General features: G+C 36.7%; 2 protein-coding genes across 5 annotated transcripts in view; one reads left to right on the top strand and one right to left on the bottom strand.

Moving 5' to 3' along the window:
* FAM227B (family with sequence similarity 227 member B) overlaps positions 1 to 21,475 on the bottom strand; it is a 212,893-nt gene that overhangs the window by 67,918 nt on the left and 123,500 nt on the right. The window lies entirely within an intron of this gene.
* Positions 2,715 to 21,475, top strand: part of FGF7 (fibroblast growth factor 7) — a 61,838-nt gene continuing 43,077 nt past the window's right edge. Inside the window, exons 1-2 of the mRNA XM_061428799.1 lie at positions 2,715 to 3,089; positions 3,682 to 4,235. Coding sequence (XP_061284783.1) covers positions 3,950 to 4,235 — 286 coding nt within the window. The 5' untranslated portion in view covers positions 2,715 to 3,089; positions 3,682 to 3,949. The remainder of the gene's footprint in view (positions 3,090 to 3,681; positions 4,236 to 21,475) is intronic.

The following is a 21,475-nucleotide window of genomic DNA, read 5'->3' as shown; positions in this document are numbered from 1 at the left end:
TACAATGGCATCTAATGAACTCAAGATTGCTGGGAAAAATATCACAACCTCAGATATGCAGATGATACCACACTGATGGCAGAAAGTGAAGAGGAACTAAAGAGCCTCTTGATGAGGATGAAAGAGGAGAGTGAAAAAGCTGGTTTAAAACTCAACATTCAAAAAACAAAGATCATGGCATCCAGTCCTATCCCTTCATGGCAAAAAGACGAGGAAAAAGTGGAAGTAGTAATAGATATTCTTTTCCTGGGCTCCAAAATCATTGCGGATAGTGACTGCAGCCATGAAATTAAAAGACACTCACTCCTTGGAAGGAAAGCTATGATAAATCTAGACAGTGTATTAAAAAGTAGAGACATCACTTTCCAACAAATGTCTGTATAGTCAAAGTTTTTATGATTTTTCCAGTAGACATGTACAGATGAGAGATTTGGATCAAAAAGAAGGCTGAAAGTCAAAGAATTGATGCTTTTGAACTGTGGTGCTGGAGAAGATTCTTGAGAGTCCCTTGGACTGCAAGGAGATCCAACCAGTCCATCCTAAAGGAAATCAACCCTGAATATTCATTGGAAGGATTGATGCTGAAGGTGAAACCCCAATACTTGGGTCACCTGATGGGAAGAGCCGACTCACTGGAAAAGACCATGATGCTGGGAAAGATTGAAGGCAGGAGGAGAAGAGGGCAACAGAGAATGAGATGGTTGGATGGCATCACTCACTCAATGGACATGAGTTTGAACAAACTCAGATATTGAAGGACAGGGAAGCCTGGCGTGCTGTAGTCCATGGGGTCACAAAGAGTCAGACATGACAGCGACTGAACAACAACAATGAACTTAGAGTACACAGATTACAATTTCATATTTACTTTGTTTCTAATTTTAATTTTATAATTAACCTTATACAGCAAATGAGGCACTAAGTACTCTTCATCATTTTTGAATTTAAGTCTTGAGCACTTAATTAGCAAATTTTGACTTCTGATTCCATGATTTCTTAGTATAAAATCTGTAGGGTCAATGTGGAATGGATGAATTTAGTAGCTCTTGAATATCTACATGTAAATTAGTTGTTAATAATTTTCATTTCTTTAGAAGGAATATCCGAGTCCTAGGAGTTCTACCCCTGCTCGTTATTGTTGCCTACAAAACTAATGGAGATATGATTTATAACACAGTAGCATCATATTTTCTTTTTTCTCTCTTCCTCCTTTTAGAGAAATACATGATGGAATATTTTGTAGTCATCTAGCTTTCAACAGAGGAGAAGGCAATGGCACCCCATTCCAGTACTCTTGCCTGGAAAATCCCATGAACACAGGAGCCTGGTAGGCTGCACTCCATGGGGTCGCTAAGAGTCGGACACGACTGAGAGACTTCACTTTCACTCTTCACTTTCATGCACTGGAGAAGGAAATGGCAACCCACGCCAATGTTCTTGCCTTGAGAATCCCAGGGACTGGGGAGCCTGGTGGGCTACCGCCTATGGGGTCGTACAGAGTCGGACATGACTGAAGCTACTTAGCAGCAGCAGCAGCAGCAGCTTTCAACAGAGGCAATTATAGAAGGGTCATCCCCTTCTGCTCTAAAAAACTTAGAAAAGTCATATTTGGTGCCTAAAGAGTAATTGAGTAAATTTAAACTGTGCTGTGCTCTTGATTCTGTTCCTCCAAGCATAGACACAAAAGGAAATTATAACTTATAATACAATTGAATGTATTAAATACTTGATTTTCTTTTCCTATTTGGTCTACGTGCACCACCTGGCGGTAAAGTAGTGCATTTCAAGTGCAGTTTTGTGTGTGTGTGTGTGTGTGTGTGTGTGTGTGTGCATGCGCGCGCGCTGAGAGTATTACCATGGGAAATAGAAAGTTAATATGTATTCCTAAATGTTGATTTAGATTAACAATGCAATTATTTTGCAACAAATACCTAATGAAACTCTAGTATACTAATAAATACATGCTAGAACAGGAAACTAATATATACATGCTAAAAAAGGGGAGAATAACTCATGGTGGAAAGCAAAATAGCATTCTCTTTTTTACATGAGCTATACCTCTTAAAATTCTATCCTTAAATGAACATATATTTATTGCATCAATATTTTTACTGAGGATGAGTCAACCATTGATAACCAATATAAAACCATATAAAATTTTATTTTTAATTTTTAAGAATAATAATTTAAAAGTATATATCCTCTTCCTGATCTTAGTAGGGTAAGCAACAAGTTACAGAATTTTAAAACTACAAGGCACCATAGAATCGTCTAGACTAATTTTACAAGTGTAGTAGCTGAGATTCAGAAACGTCAGGTGACTTGTCCAAAGTCATACTGGTAATTATTGGCTCAACTCAAGTAAGAATATAGGAACATAAGACATAAAGTTATAAGCAATGCTGAAATACCTCTATATGAAGAGATATACCCTTAACTCAGCTATACACTTCTTGAAGACACTAAGGTGTGACTTAATACATATTAGGAGTTTTATTCTAACATTCTTAACACAAAAGAATAATAGTAGCAATGTATGCTCCATAAATCTATGTAAAAGATTTCCTGGTAAAAGATCCCTTTACATATATGGTCAAAGCAATATTTTTAAACTTATTTCAACTGCTATGAGACAACCTAAAAAATTCTGTTTCCCTTTCTAACTGCTTCAGAATCAGAGATTTGTTTCTACAAAGTAGGTACCCATTTGTAGATCTGGGCATAAACCATGTTCACAGCTCCCTCTCATGACCACTGAATGAATACTATACAAGCCTCTTTTATTCTCACTGTTGTATTCAACTAACAGCTTACTGGTTAAGTTTTAATTGCTTCCAATGAGGTCAGCAAAGGTATTTATCGAAAAGCTCTGAATAAAAGGCTCCACACACACACACACAAGCTCACACGCGCTCACACACACAGAGAAAATCCTCGTGCCTGCTGTTGATTTATGGAAACAATTATGATTCCGCTGGAGAATTTCTCAGCTGAGAAATAGTTTGTAGCTACAGTAGAGAGGCTCAAGTTGCACAGGGCAGACAACAGACATGGAATTCTTGTGTATCCAGCTGTTATCAACAGAACAAGTAAGTGAATGTTACTTGTCTTTAAAAATAATGCTAACTGTTTGTTAGTAGTTTATCTATTTCTCTGCTTTTAGTCCTGAGGGGACAAGTAAAGTTACCAGACTTTTGAGCCGTGTGATTATCTACAGTAATTACGTTATAGAACTTTCATAAAGATAAGGTTGAAATTCTCCAGAACAATTCTGACGTTTAACTTGAGAACTGTGGGCAGTTCAGAAGAAAATAACTGTGAAACCACAACTGTAAAAGAATAAAGACATCTAGGAAAAAGCATTAATATTTTGTTAATAGGAACTTTAGAACTGAATTTAAATCAACAGCTCTAAATTGCTGGATGTTTCTTATCAAATAGGGACTGGAATGAATGGTACAATCATGTTCAGATTAATCTCTACTAATATAGAACTTTTATAAGTCTACAAATAGAGTGGTAAGGACCCTGACATCCTCTGTGAAAACTGTTTTAAAGGTACCTTCACAGTAAGAATTACACAGTATGTTGTAAGAGTATTTGCCCACTGAAATTTATACAATCACTTTTCATCTTCCTCTCTCTCCTCCCTCCCCATTCTTGATCTCTCATTGCAAACAGAAGTCAAGTAGCAAACAGCATCTCAGCAACTGAGCTTATTACAACCTGCTTTTATAAGGATATACCAACAGAGAGTTATTTAAGGAGGACTCCTATACTGCTATCAGGACTAAAAGGATAAGGCTAACAATTTGGAGAGTGCAACCGCTCTTCCTTAAACCAATCTACAGTTCACAGATAGGAAGAGGTCAATGACCTAGGAGCAACAATCAACTCAAGATTTAATTTTCATTATGTTATTCATGAACACCCGGAGCACTATACTATAATGCGCAAATGGATACTGACATGGATCCTGCCAAGTTTGCTCTACAGATCATGCTTCCACATTATCTGTCTAGTGGGCACTATATCTTTAGCTTGCAATGACATGACTCCAGAGCAAATGGCTACAAATGTGAACTGTTCCAGCCCCGAGCGACATACAAGAAGTTATGATTACATGGAAGGAGGAGATATAAGAGTGAGAAGACTCTTCTGTCGAACACAGTGGTATCTGAGGATTGATAAACGAGGCAAAGTCAAAGGGACTCAAGAGATGAAGAATAATTACAGTAAGTAATGTTTTCTTATTTATAGAAAAGCTTATGAGCCTTAACAATCTGAGAAAAGATCAATTTTCAAGTGACATGCTTTCTAAATTTCCCTTTGTTTTGGAAAAAATTTAAATGTAATTTTCTATTGGCTCTTAATTGGGATAAACTATGTTCCCAAAAATATCTCCTGGAGTAGGGCAAATATAATAATATTACAGCTGGAGCTGATAAACCAAGCCAATTTGAAAATATATTCTCCATGTTCTAAGCTCAAATGCTCCTATGTTAAGCAAAACATAAATATTATTAATTATACTGAAATGTGATTTATTGTCCTCTAGCAAAGCTCACTAGGAACTCTCCTTAGAATACTCAGTGAATGCTCACCAAAAATGCATTATCATTATTTTGAGGAAATACAGATTTTTATCAAAAAATAATTTGGTTTCTCTTGAAAAAATATTTCCATGGTGTCAAATACTGAATTGTGCTAAATTGACTTGTGCAATTGTATATAACTATAAAACAGATAGGAATCTGTGGTCTCCTCATCTGTTCATGTCATAGGAACTTGTATTTGATTGCTTAATTATTTACCTAGGCACAAAAACAGGCTCCTCCTAACATTTTTTTATCTTCATATTCTATGCCATAAAAGTTCTATGTTACCTTAAGGGAAATATAAATGTGAAGGAGGAAATAAAAGTGAGTTGGAAGAGACATTAATTTCATGATTCAAATGTAGATAATTATATTTTCTTCAATAATCAGTTATTCTTTTTATCTTGATATATCAGGTTTGGATTTATCATTTAGCAGTTATGATTAATAACCAATTTCAAAAGTATTAAATTTTATGGAGTAAAATATATACCTGAACATGTACACTAAGAATTTAAAATCCCTGAGTGAAAAGAAAGTTTGTTTGCATTACTAGCACTTGAACAATGTTATAACATATCATTTTATAATGTTACATATGTTAAACTTAATTGAAAAAGAATGCATGGGGGTGATACTGTAAACATTTGCTTAGCATAGTGCCAGGCTTACAAGTGAACATTTAAAACTTTGCTGCTTATTTAATAAATGTCTTTTAGGCTTCTAAACTATTAATAATAAACCAATATGGGAATATGGAGAATTATGTTTCCAATATGAAAATGAGAGAAACTACTTTTTAAACTATAATTGATATAGAATGTTAAGGCCATTTTAATGGATTGCTAACAGTATGGTTATTATTATCTCTATTAATAATGTTATCATGTTAGTTCTAGAATATTGTTCTGATTATACTGAAGTTTAGCTAAGGAAATAACTATTTGGAGGAAAGTTTTGTGGATAGCTATTTCTATGTTAGCAAAAGAATCTGGCTCATATCAATAAATGACCCCATGGACTGTGTCCTGCCAGGCTCCTCTGTCCATGAAACTCTCCAGGAAAGATACTGGAATGGGTAGCCATTCCCTTCTCCAGGGGATCTTCCCAACCCAGGGATCAAACCCAGGTCTCCTGCACTGCAGGAGGATTCTTTACCATCTGAGCCACGAGGGAAGCCCATTTAAAAGTTATTGAGATTTATAATGGATAACAGAACTTGGTGGAGAAAACAGAGCCCAGGTGGAAGTTATGACAGATAGGTCCAAACCCTGCCTGTGACTGACTCTGGTACAACTCCTTACTTTTTCCAATTCTCATTTTTTAATCTGTAAATTGTGGGATATGTACAGATGATCCAATATACATTTTAGTTCTTACAGTATATTTTAATCTAAACTTTAGAATATATAACACAAATGTGAACAATCTAAATTATATGATTATATGATATAATTACCATATATATTGAATGAGATGAAAGTGAATATCATCTTAATGATAAGTTGAGCTGTCAGAACTAATTTCAAATTGTAGTAGTAAAGTTATTGAGCCTAAACACTGTAGAATTCTTCCATATGCTAATTCCTTTTGACTGCTTTTACCAAGTAATGAAAAAGTGAAAAATTAGATGCAAAATTCAGTGAAAGTGAACATTATTCATAATTATTTGGGATCAATTAGAATATCTAAAATTGGAATACCTGCGATAAGAATGCATTCAGATATATGTGTCTTATTTTGTATTAAAATTTCTTGAAACTATGAAACTCAGATATTTTAAAACATACACAAAGTACTAAAATTTTCCATAGTTTGAAACACAATTTAGCACTGACCTTGAGTAACCATAAAGGCAATATGGTACATAATTTCTCTTCTAACACTAATTCTGTAGTAAAAAATAAGGGAACAAAGAAAGTGAGGAAGTAAAGAAAGAAGGAAAGAAAGAAAGTCATCCTATATCATTATAAGTTAGAATATCACAATACCAATGTACTAAAAGAAATAATATATATTATGTAAATAATCTTATTTCTATAAGCTTTTTCATAGACTGTATATACTTTCTTGATAGTATATACCATATATAGTGTATATACTTCCAGGTAAATTCTCCTAGAGAGGGAAGCTTACATCTGGATCCTTTCAGTAAGCTCCAAATTGTTGTCAAGTTTTGCTGCTATCTTACTGAAGAATAAGCCTATCAGACTTCTTCATAAATAGAGGCTAACTCACTGTTGTCTACAGAAAATCCTAAGGTACTCCATTGAAAAATATACAGAGAATAACATAGAAGAGAATTCTAATATTTATTTCCTTACTAATTTTAAAATTGAGTGTCTCATACAAAAAATGCAAATTGCCCTAGGTGAAGTTGAAGCTACTGCATCCAGATACAAAGAAATTGCTCAGAAGATTTCGTTTAAAAGTCAAAGAAAACAAAAATCTGAAATTACAAAACTTATTGTTTATATCTCTCAATCCTTAACTGAATTAATGAATAAATGAACAAAAGCTGTTTCCTTCCTATTTCATTAAAATGAGAAAGTAAAAGGTAACTGGATTATCTACTAGGTTGAAATACCAAGTACAGAAAGTGGAAAAGATCAAAATTAAACTTCGAATTTCATGTGTTCTGATGCCTTAACTTCGTTCATACATTGTTGAACGTTCTTCTTTGGAGGCCTTTTAAGATGGGATACATTTAAATGTCTTAGATGATAAAATTTGGCATGAAAAGTTGGACATCATCTACATGAACAGTGGTTTTCTGGGTTACCATAAGAAAGTCCCTAGTCTATTTTCATGGCTTTGCTGTGAATGAAAGGGAAAATGACCTGAAGATATTAATGCATCTTGAAGGACTGCTTGCTTCACCAGCAGAAGCACCGCTCCTTCATAGGAATGTGGTTTATAAGATGTTGCTAAGATAATGGATTGGAGTAGGTAGGTGAGGTGAAAAATCTGGGTGTATAATTCTGCTTCCAGAAGTGTTAGGCTGGGGCAGGTGTATGGAGGGTTGGAGGAAGAGAAGGAGAGTGATAGGGAGTGGATATGACGACTCATGTCTCACATCTTTGTTACTGTTGTTTAGCCGCTCAGTCGTGTCCAACTCTTTTGCGACCCCATGGAGTGTAGCCTGCCAGGCTCCTCTGTCCATGGGATTTCCCAGGCAAGAACACTGGAGGGGGTCACCACTACCTTCTCCAGGGGATCTTCCTGACCTGGGGATAGAATCCATGTCTCCTGCACTGGCCAGCTGATTCTTTACCACTGAGCCACCTGGGAAGTCCCTCACATCTTTAGGGAATCAAGAAAATCATCTAAGCTACCCTGGGTTGTAAAAGTCTCACTTCAGGCTTAATTACAGTGCTGTCTTGTGAAATATTTTATATCTAAATAAGATTGAATAAATGACAGTAAAAAATGCACCAAGGAACCCAACAGAAACAAGACTTGTATTAGTAACTGTATAAGCAAGACCCGGCTATGTCAAAATAGGAATTTATAAGAGGCCAAGAGCTGCTGAATTGCATTTCTGACTCTGGGAGAGAGAGAAAGTATCACTGGAGAACTGGTCCTGAGAGAGCACACTATTCTTACCCAAGGAGAGGAAAGCCTCTCCTTTTAACTTGTTCTCTGGTGGCACCACATTTAGCCTTTTAGTAGGCTTCTAAGAGATGAAACTAGAACCTAACCTGAATTAATAATAATAATAGTAAAAGCACAAAATGCCCCTCCAAAATGAAATAATCCACATTCTCTGCAGAAGGAGAGCGTTAATAATATCACAAAGGGACTGGCAACAGATGGTCAGTCCTTCCACTGAGGTAGTCAGAGCTTTCCACTCGGGGACAAGGCCAGGGGGTGAATTTAGATAATTGGCCCAGGCAGCCCATCAGCAGACAGAGGCTATCACTCCACACCTGACACAAATAGCTGCTGTTTAAGCTGGGAGTTGAGGTGCCAAGTGAGAGACAGCAGCAGTGCACTGGGCAGATGACAACTGCCCTGAAAGACAGATGTGAACTCAGTCCCTTGGAATGATTTTCTTGCTTTTGACATTCAATTACTAAAAAAGTTTTTCTCTTCCCATTTCTTTAGAGAAGGAATTCTTAATAGCCATAAGCCATTGATTCAAGAAAAAGTATGCCTCACTTGTTACAATTAAGCATTGAAAGTTCCATAGTAAGAAAAGGGTTAGCCATTCTGAAAACTGGCCAGTGATTTGGCAATATTCTCTTTTGGATTGTTAGACTGTGATGGGATATGGCCTAACAATTGGCAAAAAGAAAATAAACACACTGTTGTTGGATTTGACTTTGACCACAAAATCTTCAGCGATTTAATTGTCAACAATTCTTTGGATAAGTTCCTGCTCAACAAGAATCTCTGCTAGTAGCTAACAAATATACATATCTCCTCTAAATATAAAGATGGTAAACTTGCTTATGCTTCAATGAGTTCTTAGTAGGTTATCTAAAAGAAAAAAATAACTCACACTGTCAAAGGAAGAAATAAAAAAATCACAACCTCATTTAAAAAAAATAGACAATGACAAACATATCTATGGAATTTAATGAAAACTGTAGAATTACTGACAAAATGGAATCCTATAGAACTGGTGACCTGCATTTCCTTAAGTTCCCAAGGTTTAAATTATGGAAGATTTGGAAATAACAGCTATTTGGAAATAGCTCAATTTGGAAATATTAGCTATTCTTTGAAAACTCTAATATTAAGAATAATTTTCCATTTTATGGTCTTCCTCTGTTTTTAGGCTAATACCAGTGTCTGGTGTTTAATAAATGCTAACAACAGCTCATTGCCACAGGTGTATTTCTTATTTATTTTATAGATTCTTATTTGAACTGATCATCACTTTCATTTCTTATCAATCCAGAGTATCTGATCATGCACTTTACCTTGTGACTCAGTTGTATCACAACTCTTCAGCCTATAGTTTTAGAGCTTTCAGAGACCCAGGTGAATTGAAGAGGATGTAAGATGCCACCTTTTAGATCTATGTGGAAGGGATTTCTTTTCTAGATTTTTCTATTTCTCAGCCTTAACTAGATATTGAAACCAGCTGGGAAACTTTAAAAAATACTGATACCAGGTTCCATCCACAAAAATTCTCATTAAATTTATTTGGGGTGCAGCCTGGGCATCAGAAATTTCAAAAGTTCCCCAGATAATCCTGACATGGCTACAAAACTACGGGGATCACATTAGATTACTGGGGAAACCACCCCCTAGTTAAAGGAGACTCTTGTGAAGGCACGAAGAACCCAGGCATCAGTGTTTGTTTAAAGCTCTCCAGTGATTCTAATCTGCAGCTAAGGTTGAAAACCACTACTTAAGGAGCCAAGGCTTCTAATTCAGCAGGATTCCCCCTAGGTGTCCTGGGAATGTTTTGGAACCCTTAGAGGGCTCCAGAGTTCACCTTTGCCCTGGAGGATTTTAAAATGGGCCCATCAGGAACGAATCTCTGGATAATGCATCAGGATTCAACATTTTTGACAAATCTTAGTGGATCCAACATTTGGTGAACTGGCTTGGAAATCCGTGTGATGACAGCTTTCTAGCTACTATTTAAGAAGGCATCTTTGATGAACGAGTTCATTGCTGGGAAAAAATTAGGTCCTGTGCCACAATTTCACAATAACAGCAGGTCTGATTCCCTTCTGACACTTTCAAGTGATGCTGCAAGCAGGGAACCTGGAGTATACGCATCAAGGCCAGCTTACAAGGCACTTAAATTAGCCATTTATGATTATGAACTGATGCCCCCAAATTAGGGTTTTACCTCCTATGGCCACCCTACAAAAGCAGTGATTTAAAGAGACAAGCTGCAGTCTAGAAAAATCTAATAAGAAAGAAACTACAAGCCTAGAGGGTTTATTCAGATTAGTGAAAGACTATGAACCTAAAAGTTTGTTCTGTTTGTAAGTTAGGGATTAAAGCAAAGCTTTCTTTCCTTTCTTTTCTAAATCCCAGCTTTCTTCCACTGCACCAAAATAGCATAGTAACTTCTTTTACATTACGACTGGAATACAATACATTTCTATGTTTTAATTTCACATATGGCACATAGAAGAGGCAGGAATTGCATATACCTAAGTAATATGGATAAAAACAACATTAAATGAAATGGGCTTCCACATGAATTCCTACTTTTTCTAAACTATATTCAAGCTTTAAAAAAAAGTTCTGAGGTACGATTAACATGCAAAAAGTTGTAATTATTGAAAGTTACAATTTGATGAATTCAGAGGTAAGTATATATCATCATAATCTATGCCATAAACATAGCTATCACTTCCAATAGTTTTCTCCTGATCTTTTTTATTATTATTAATAGTAGTAGTAATAAAAGTACTTAACATAAGATCTATCCTCTTCAGTTCAGTTCAGTCGCTCAGTCATGTCTGACTCTTTGCGACCCCATAGACTGCAGCTCGCCAGGCCACCCTGTCCATCACCAACTCCTGGAGCCTACTCAAACTCATATCCATTGAGTCGGTGATGCCATCCAACCATCTCATCCTCTGTCATCCCCTTTTATCCCGCCTTCAATCTTTCCGAGCATCAGGGTCTTTTCAAATGAGTCAGCTCTTCCCATCAGGTGGCCAAAGTACTGGAGTTTCAGCTTCAGGATCAGCCCTTCCAATGAATATTCAGGACTGATTTCCTTTAAGATGGCCTGGTTGGATCTATCTATCCTCTTAGCAAATATTTAAGTATATCTACAATATTGTGAACTAGAAACACTACAGTGTAGAGTATGTTTCTTGGATTTATTCATCTTGCATAACTGAAACTTACTATCCTTTGACTAATATCTCCTTGTTTTCCACACCCTCCAGTCTCTAGAAACCACTATTCTTCTCTGCTTCTATGAGAGGTGGCTAATATTTTAGATTTTTCCTGAAAGCTGTGTTATATAGTATTTGTTCTTCTGTGTCTAGCCTATTTCACTTAGGATAATGTCTTCCCAGTTCATATCCAATCCTTCTACAAGCAAAGTACGTTGGAAAATAAAAATTATCTGCCTTTCACGTGGTTCTGAAAACCACATCAAAGACTCACTGAACATTTGACAGTTTTTTGACCAGGATTCATATCTGTATTTGAGATACCTGATTCTGACTTAGGTAGAGAAGCCATACCAAGTTTACTAACAAGGAAAACATTATTAAACCTAGTCAGCTATCTGTGTTTGTATAGTAAGGCAATGGCACCCCACTCCAGTGCTCTTGCCTGGAAAATCCCATGGGTGGAGGAGCCTGGTAGGCTGCAGTCCATGGGGTTGCTAAGAGGCAGACACGACTGAGAGACTTCACTTTCACTTTTCACTTTCCTGCATTGGAGAAGGAAATGGCAACCCACTCCAGTGTTCTTGCCCTGAGAATCCCAGGGACGGGGGAGCCTGGTGGGCTGCAGTCTATGGGGTCACACAGAGTCGGACACAACTGAAGTGACTTAGCAGCAGTAGTAGTAATATATAAAGACAAAGGAATTAGGGTGGGGAAGGAGAGAGGAGAACTATTCAATGCCCATGTCCTGGTAAAACTTGCCAGTTAGGCAGGCAATATTCTTCTTGGGTAAAAAAAGTTTGATATATACTGGGGAGAATTGTCTCCAGAGATTCTTCAGTAACGTCAGTCAACTTCCCTGAAGAAGAATGTGATCATTTCTAATGAAGTGGCCACAAGCACTTGATAGAGCCATTCACTAGTGTCCTAAGAACAAAAAGGAAGAAAATATCTTTGTCCCTGAACAGGAGAGAAAAGGCAAGAGATGAAAGGAAAGAGGACTTTATATACACGTTAGTGAATTTTGTATTTTAAGTTTAGGGAGGACTTAAATACACATGATACTTATAAAATATAGCTTTTCTATTTTTTTTTAAATTGAAGTATAGTTAATGTACAATATTTCACTAACTTTTTGATGCCCTTACAGAATAGGGGAAATTGAGTACAATGGATTGGTAAGAGTAGAGGGAGGGTTTCTGAGGTGAAAACAAAAATAAAATAGTGTACAGAGGGTTGAAATGATAATAGATTACTGCATGTGTTTCTGAAATAAATTTGAAAATCTGTGCATAAATCTGTAATAATCTTTGCTTATTTATACAGACTATTCTGAAACAGTTTATTTTTCTGTTTAATACTAGAAAGGAGAAATGTGGCATATTTCAACATCCTTAAATAGCATATTTATCATGTTCCATTAAAAGCTACTGGAATACTTTCCATTTTGTCTGCCTATCTGAACATCAGATATAATTGTAGATAAATGAGAAAAGGACTTGACATCAAATTCAAAATCAACTCAGCCTGCAGATTTTTCTTACAGCAGCAATTCCAAACTTTATTTCTTAGAACACTAGTGTCCCTCAAGATAATTAATGATGTTTCCTATAGCACAGTTTCTGCAGCTCATTGGAAAATATTATGTTAAAAAAAGCTGAGCAAGTTTTTTCACAGGGAAAATTCACTGAGCCTATACTTCACTAGCATGAATTGCAGAACTTTGAAAGTGAAAGTGCCTCAGTTGTGTCCGACTCTTTGCGACCCCATGGACTATACAGTCAATGGAATTCTCCAGGCCAGAATACTGGAGTGGGTAGCCTTCCCCTTCTCCAGGGTATCTTCCCAACCCAGGGATCAAACCCAGGTCTCCTGCACTGCAGACCAATTCTTTACCAGCTGAGGCACAAGGGAAGCCCAAGAATACTGGAGTGGGTAGCCTTTCCCTTCTCCAGGGATCTTCCTGACCCAGGAATTAAAGCAGGGTCTCCTGCATTGCAGGCAGATTCTTTACCAACTGAGCTATAAGGGAACTTTAGCAGACTATATATGGTTTCCTAAACTTATCTGACAACAGAGCATGCCCTCCACACCACCCACATCCTCCCTACTTTCACCCCTGATCTGGGTAAAACATTTAAATTTCTAAATGGAAACTGCAGAGCTAGGAAATTTATCTTTGGTGTAATGAAGAAATAAAACCAAGCTTCCACTCAGTTGTTCAGTTCAGTTCAGTCACTCAGTTGTGTCCAGCTCTTTGCGACCCCATGGACTGATGCACGCCAGTTCTCCTTTTCCATCACCAACTCCCGGAGTTTACTCAAACTCACATCCATTGAGTCGGTGATGTCATCCAACCATCTCATCCTCTGTTGTCCCCTTCTCCTCCCGCCTTCAATCTTTCCCAGCATCAGGGGCTTTTCAAATGAGTCAGGTGGCCAAAGTATTGGAGTTTCAGCGTCAGCATCAGTCCTTCCAATGAATATTCAGGACTGATTTCCTTTAGGGTGGACTGGTTGGACCACAGCTCAAAAGCATCAATTCTTTATCGCTCAGCTTTCTTTATGGTCCAACTCTCACATCCATACATGACTACTGGAAAAACCATAGCTTTGACTAGATGGACCTTTGTTGGCAAAGTTATGTCTCTGCTTTTAAATATGCTGTCTAGGTTGGTCATAGCTTTTCTTCCAAGGAGCAAGTGTGTTTTAATTTAATGGCTGAAGTCACCATCTGCAGTGATTTTGGAGGCCCAACAAAATAAAGTCTGTCACTGTTTCCATCGCTTCCCCATCTATTTGCCATGAAGGGATGGGACCAGATGCCATGATCTCTGTTTTCTGACTGTTGAGCTTTAAGCCAACTTTTTCACTCTCCACTTTCACTTTCATCAAGAGGCTCTTTAGTTCTTTGCTTTCTGCCATAAGGGTGGTGTCATCTGCATATCTGAGGTTATTGATATTTCTCCTGGCAATCTTGATTCCAGCTTGTGCTTCTTCCAGCCCAGCGTTTCTCATGATGTACTCTGCATCTAAGTTAAACAAGCGGGTGACAATATACAGCCTTGACATACTCCTTTTCCTATTTGAAACCAGTCTGTTGTTCCATGTCCAGTTGTTAGAAAGGCTATAAAATGAACCTGACCCAATGTTTTAAGAGTGACCTTGAACCACAAATATATGCCAAAGTTAGGAGCCTGTGTATAATTTTGGACTCTTGGTGGAGTATTTTGGGTATAAATGGTGTACTGAAATCCATAGATTTTTAGTGAGATTTAAACCTAGTTGGATGCTCTTTACTAGTTGGATGTTCTCTTTTTCAGTAAAGAGAACTTTAAAACTATTCTCTTAATTTGAAATGCTGTCCAAGAGCTATGTAGGAGAAGGAAATGGCAACCCATTTAAGTATTCTCGTCTGAGAAATCCCATGGACAGAGGAGCCTGGTGGACTACAGTCCATGGGGTCACAAAGAGTCAGACAAGACTGCTGCTGCTGCTGCTAAGTCACTTCAGTTGTGTCCGACTCTGTACAACACCATAGACGGCAGCCCACCAGGCTCCCCCGTCCCTGGGATTCTCCAGGCAAGAACACTGGAGTGGGTTGCCATTTCCTTCTCCAAGGAATGAAAGTGAAAAGTGAAAGTGAAGTTGCTCAGTCAAGTCTGACTCTTAGCGACCCCATGGACTGCAGCCTACCAGGCTCCTTCGTCCATGGGATTTTCCAGGCAAGAGTACTGGAGTAGGGTGCCGCTGCCTTCTCCCAGACAAAACTACAATGAAGAGGGTGAAATTGATAGTTGCTCAGACTATCTCTGAGTCTGAGCAACTATCAATTTCACCCTATTCATTGTAAGCTTATAATCACAGTTAGTTCACTTTACAGAAGGAAAGGAAAAATGCTCAGGAAATTGGCCAGCTTGCTAGTATACAAGTTCTAGTTTTAAAATGATACCTAGGCTACCACAGTGAGGTATCACCTCATACCTCTCAGAATGAATACTACCAAAAAGACCACAAATAACAAATGTGGGAGAGGATGTGGAGAAAGGGATGTACACTGTTGGTGGGAAAGTAGTCAATTGGTGCAGCCACTGTGGAAGGTCCTTAAAAATCTAAAAACAGAACTACCATATGAGCCAACAATTCCACTCCTGGAACTGAAAGATATAAAAATGTACTTTTTATCCAAAACAAGTGAAAATATTAATTAAAAAAGATACTGTATCTCAAGTATTATTGAGATACAGCATCATATTTACAATAGCACAGATATGAAAGCAATCTAAGTGTCCATCAACAATGAATGGATAAAGAAGATGTAATATAAACCACACATATATGCACAATGGAATACTACTCAGCCATTAAAAGAAATGAAATTTTGTCATTTGCAACAACATGTATGGACCTGGAAGGTATTATGCTTAGTGAAATAATTCAGACAAAGATAAATAATGTAGGTTATCAATTATATGTGGAATCTAAAAAGTAAAACGAATATGAATGTAACAAAAAAGGAACAGACTCACAGATATAGAGAGCAAACTGGTGGTTAACAGTAGGGAGAAAGGAGGAGAAGGGGCAAGACATGGATAGGAGATTAGGAGGTACAAACTACTATATATAAAATAAATAAGCTACAGAGATATATTGTACAGCATAGGGAATATAGCCAGCATTGTAGAATAACTCTACGTGGAGTATAATCTGTAAAGATTTTGAATCACTGTGCTGCATACCTAAAACTAATATAATGTTGTAAGTAAACTATACCTCAATAAAAATATATAGGCCTGTTGTGCCTATTTAGGTGTTGAGGCTATGCTTAGTCACTCAGTCATGTCCGACTCTTCGTGAACCCCATGGACTGTAGCCCACCAGGCTCCTCTGTGCAAAGGGATTTTCCAGGCAAGAATACTGGAGTGGGTTGCCATGTCCTCCTACAGGGGATCTTCCTGACCCAGGGATTGAACCCAAGTCTCCCACATTCCAGGTAGATTCTTTACTGTCTGAACTACCAGAGAAGCCCATTTAGGTGTGTTCACTTTAATTAAGAAAGATTGGTGTTCAATATTAGCTGATGATTGAAATCATCATATCAAAATTTTCTATGTGCAATGATGGATTGTTTTCTGGAAATATCTGGGTAGTGAGTTAACTTATAAACAGTAGATATTGAATAGTAAACCTGATGAATTCACTGTGATTAACATTATATATTAAAGTTCAAGAAGTTCATATTCAGAATACTGCTTTAAAACTTCTAGTTTCCTTATAGTCAACACAAGATGCTAAGAGACTTTGAAGCGGAAGAAATGAAGTGTTTTAAAGTTACACTTTCTCCCTATAATGATAACACAAGTTACTAATATTTTAGGATCATGAAAATAACTACTAAAGAGGTAAACTTACTGAGTTGTTACCGTGGGCCTGGCAGAGTTATGCTCATTTTGCAGAGGCAACTTTGGCTCACAGAGGTAGGTAGCTTGCTCTAGGTTCTAAAGCTACTGACTGTCAGGGTTGGAATATGAACCCGAGTAGGCTTAACTTCAAAGCATAGCTTTTGTTATTAACACATGTATCATTAAACTGTCACTGATATTATTAAAACATCACATATTAATTTGCATCATGCAGTGGGATCATTTACATGTAAAGAACTATAAACAGCTGAAATTATCTTCTCTATGATAGGCCCTAATGAGTACTTGGCATTTTCTTATTATTAAATAAAAACTCTACTCCAACTTGCCTTGTACAAAACATCTCCATTTATGTTCCTCTGAGTTGGGGTGGAAACCTTCAGTTTATTTGCTTACAAATTGCTAAAGATGCTGCAAAATTTGATTTGGTTGTTTTTTAAACACATTTCTGACATTTGTTAAAAACATTTATAATTCTGTTCACTAGTAAGTATCTTCATAATTGTTATAGAATACATACATATATACAGTTGGATTTCAGAGAGTAAATCAGTCAGTTTGGGGAGTATAGCCAGACAGCTCCCCTCTCTAAAGGCCACTAAATTCAAACAGAACAAACACAAAAGCAAATAAAAGAAGTCGCAGAGTTTTTTATAACAAGCACTTATGAAAGGTTGAAAAAGAAATGGTATATTGGCAAACTGGTTCTTTCTTTTGTCCACGCTTACTATGTTCTCAATTTATTTCTAGTGTTTTTAGGACTTTTATCAATTAAAAGAGGCAAAAGAAAGGGAATAAAAATGATGAGTTAGTGCAAAGATAGTATGAAAAATTTTATCTTCACAGTGCTCTTTTAATATAAACATTAATACATGCTATTTAATACTTAGGAGTAGACAAATGATTATAAAGTCAGAGGCAGCATAGGAATACGGAAATAATACCATATTATTTCTTTGGTTTTAAACTTTTTTCTAGTAATTAATTGACCTTGGATAAATACTGAACTATTCTGGGTCTCAGATTTTTTTTAATATAAAAAGATGGTGATTAGAGCACATTGTTTGAACAGATTTCAATTGCAAAATGTTACCAATGGTACTAAGCAACTGAGGGATGGGATGGGAAGAAAGAGAAGGCATATTAGCTATAAATGCTGCATAATAATAAATTATCCAAAATTTAGCAACTTAAAACAGTATATATTACTTCATAGTGTCAGAGGGTCAGGAGTCTAGGAGCAGCTGGGTTGAGTGGTTCTAGCTAAAGGTCTCTTATGAGGTTACAGTGAGCTGTCACCAAATACTGACCCCAAATATTCATTCATTCACTTAACGGATATTGTTAAGCACATAATATGCCAGGAACTGTGCTAGTTGTTGGGGAGACAATAAAACAGGATTGAAGATAGAAACTAACTCTGCCCTCACACACAGTCTTCTTTATCTGCAACTGTCACATTCAATCTATTTTTCCTAACAAACCTGTTGAGTCGTTTGCGCAGCACATAAATGCAGTGATGGCAAGAACTGAGTAGAGATACAGGTGCCATTTAGAAGCCAAATTAAAAGGCAATTTGATCTAGATGATTAGGATTTAAGTTGAGAATACAATTCAATATTTATAGAGCACCTTTAATGTGTAAGGTGACACTGTACAATAAAGGTTATGAAGACAAATAACTTTTTACTGGGCTTTTATAGGAAATAATCTAGTAAGTCCTGAAAGTTACTAATACATTTCATATGAAGAAAGGAGAGATCAGGAGAATGAAAGTGAATACTTCTTGGTGAGCCTAAAAATGTAAAAAGGACAGAGTAGAAGAATTAGGAAAAGAAAATTTTAAATTTGAATTAAATTTGAATAAAATTGGAATAAAAGGGGGACTGGTTGAAGGATTTTGACAGAGGGTGAAGAGCTTTCCAAGTCATGAACAAGTGTGCAAAAAGGTATGGTTACAGTAGGGCGATTTTGGAGAATGGTGTCTTGTCCCGGCTAGCTAGAGAGTATGGTGCAGAGAAAGTAGCAACACAGAGCTAGTAAATACGCAAAATGCTTTAAAACACATTTTAACTTCATAGTACAAAAAGAGAAGATAGGAAAACAAAAGAAGAAGGTGTAGGTCAGAGGTGGGGAGATAGAATTAAAGGAGAGGTGTGAGGAAGTAAATTGAGAAAGACACAAGCTAAGGAAAAAGCAGGGAGAGAGAAGGAAAAGGAATACAGATTATAGATACATCGAGAAAAGAGAGAAAAGGCAGAGAGGGATGCTCTGTAATCCTGAGGTCCACAGAGATTTTGACAGATGTAACCGGAGTACCCACCAGAGGTGGAGGGCATGGGGGCTCATCTTCTTGGAGAAGTTGATTGTGATTCAACTAATATTACCCTAATCACTCAATGAAATCATGCTAAAGGTCAGACATGCAAGACTACAGTTTCCTACCCTAATGTAAGGCTTTCTCAAATATATCATTGTAATAATTTATGGAGATAAGCCATCAGACCCATGGTAAATAATTGCAAATAATCTTGCATTGTATTGTTATTTCTTCGGACAATTGTAAGAACCTGAGAATATTAACTAAAGGAAATTCTTCTTGTACACTGCTGGCAAAAATACTTTGAGCGTTGCTTAGAGGGTAAGTATGTTTTGAGCTTCTATAAGGTTAGGAAGTAAGCCAAAGTTGCAGTTAGTCAGTGGTAGAGCCAGGAGTGCAACCTAGGTTGCTAGGTATCCAGAGATGCATTAATAAGGTCAAAGAGAAAAACATAATAAATAGCAAAGAAATCATATGCTACCACAAGAGCTTCTCAATCTTCATGCAAACAAATTTTGTTCTGGGGTTTTCACATACAAAAATTGTTTTGAAATATAGTCTTATTCACTGTAGTAATTAGTAGTTATAAGTAATAAAGAAATTTCTTTGAGATATTTTAAGATTAAAATCTAAGGAATCAAGCACAACTTTTCAAGAAGTCATATCCTCCTCTATTTGTGAATTTGTACTCTATGTTTGACATCTGTGTGCAGGAAGAAATACTTTAAAAAATTTAATTATAGTAAAAAAATCACATTCTGTTTACAGATATAAAAATACACACAGTTTTAGACTTATAATTTTAAAATAAGAAACAAAAAGAACTGTGCTAAGTGTGCAAATGAAATAAATTAATGACTATTGTTAATTTAAGAAAGTCCACCTCAACCCTTCAAGTCAAGTCCAGTTCATAATAAAACACTACCCAGTAGGAAACATTGCCATGTTTCAAGGATGAAACAACATCTATTTTCCTGGAGTGCATTCAAGCAAAATGTATGATATCTTACATAGAAGATAATTTCTCTTCAGACATCCAAGATTCTACATTTTGTTGGTTATGTTAACATTATCATAAACATGTTTTTCTCACATTCTAAATTTGAAGGCTATTACCATAAGAATGTTATAAGAAAGCTGTTATAAAATTAAAACAAAGGTAATAATGAAATGGCTCACTCTGTCTCAGACAATTTCACAGTTTTCTGAGGAGACTGAGTGGTCCTTGTTATGTCATCTTCAAGGTTAGATCAGCATCTCACAGTCCCCTAATTATCTTTCATGACCAGGTCAGAAGCCTCTGGATTTACTGAAATCTTTCTTGACTATTTTCATTTTGTACTTGTGGAAATAAAGTTCCTATTTATTATTTGCTGCATAAAACAATATTCTACTGAGGAAGAAATTTGTGAAATTTTGGTCAGTTCTTTCAAATATACCAGGCATTTTATTTTAGTTATTTATTTACACTGAAGTATTATGCCCAGCTTTTATGTTTCTTTGAAATTAATTTTTTAAAAACAGACTTTAGATACATGGTTAACAATAGCATTTTGTAAGCAATATAAAAGTTGATGGGAAATCTGTATGTTTTTACTCATAGTTAAGTAAATTTTGGTAGAAAATGCACTAATGTGTTATTTGCTATGCTTAAAATAAATGTTCATCATCAATGATATATTTACTTCAGGTGGATTTTCTGGTAATAGTGATAATTTCATATTGATAGCTTTTGATAGCTATTTGCAATCAAATAGGCAAACTGATAGCTTTCCAAACTATCAGTAATTGTTGAGGAAACTGATTTGGGTAAAACTGTAGACTGTCCATGCTATGCTATGCTAAGTCACTTCAGTCGTGTCTGACTCTGTGCGACCCCATAGACGGCAGCCCACCAGGCTCCCCTGTCCCTGGGATTCTCCAGGCAAGAACACTGGAGTGGGCTGCCATTTCCTTCTCCAATGCATGAAAGTGAAAAGTGAAAGTGAAGTCGCTCAGTTGTGTCCGACTCTTAGCGACCCCGTGGACTGCAGCCTAACAGGCTCCTCCGTCCATGGGATTTTCCAAGCAAGAGTACTGGAGTGGGGTGCCACTGTCCATGGAAAGCTATTAATGCATAAGAATATTTTTATTTAGAATGACTATATTTGTTACTATTGGGCTTCCCTGGTGGCACAGATTAGGTAAAGAATCTGCCTATAAGGCAGAAGACCCGGATTCCATCCCTGTGTTTGGAAGATCCCCTGGAGAAATGAACAACAACTCACTCTAGTATTCTTGCTGGGAGAATTACATGGATAGAGGAATCTGGCAG

The sequence above is a fragment of the Bos javanicus genome, chromosome 10 (genome assembly GCF_032452875.1).
Source record: "Bos javanicus breed banteng chromosome 10, ARS-OSU_banteng_1.0, whole genome shotgun sequence".
NCBI classification, from domain to species: Eukaryota; Metazoa; Chordata; class Mammalia; order Artiodactyla; family Bovidae; genus Bos; species Bos javanicus.
Note: the sequence above shows the minus strand (reverse complement) of the source record. Positions and strands in the feature narration are given on the sequence as shown.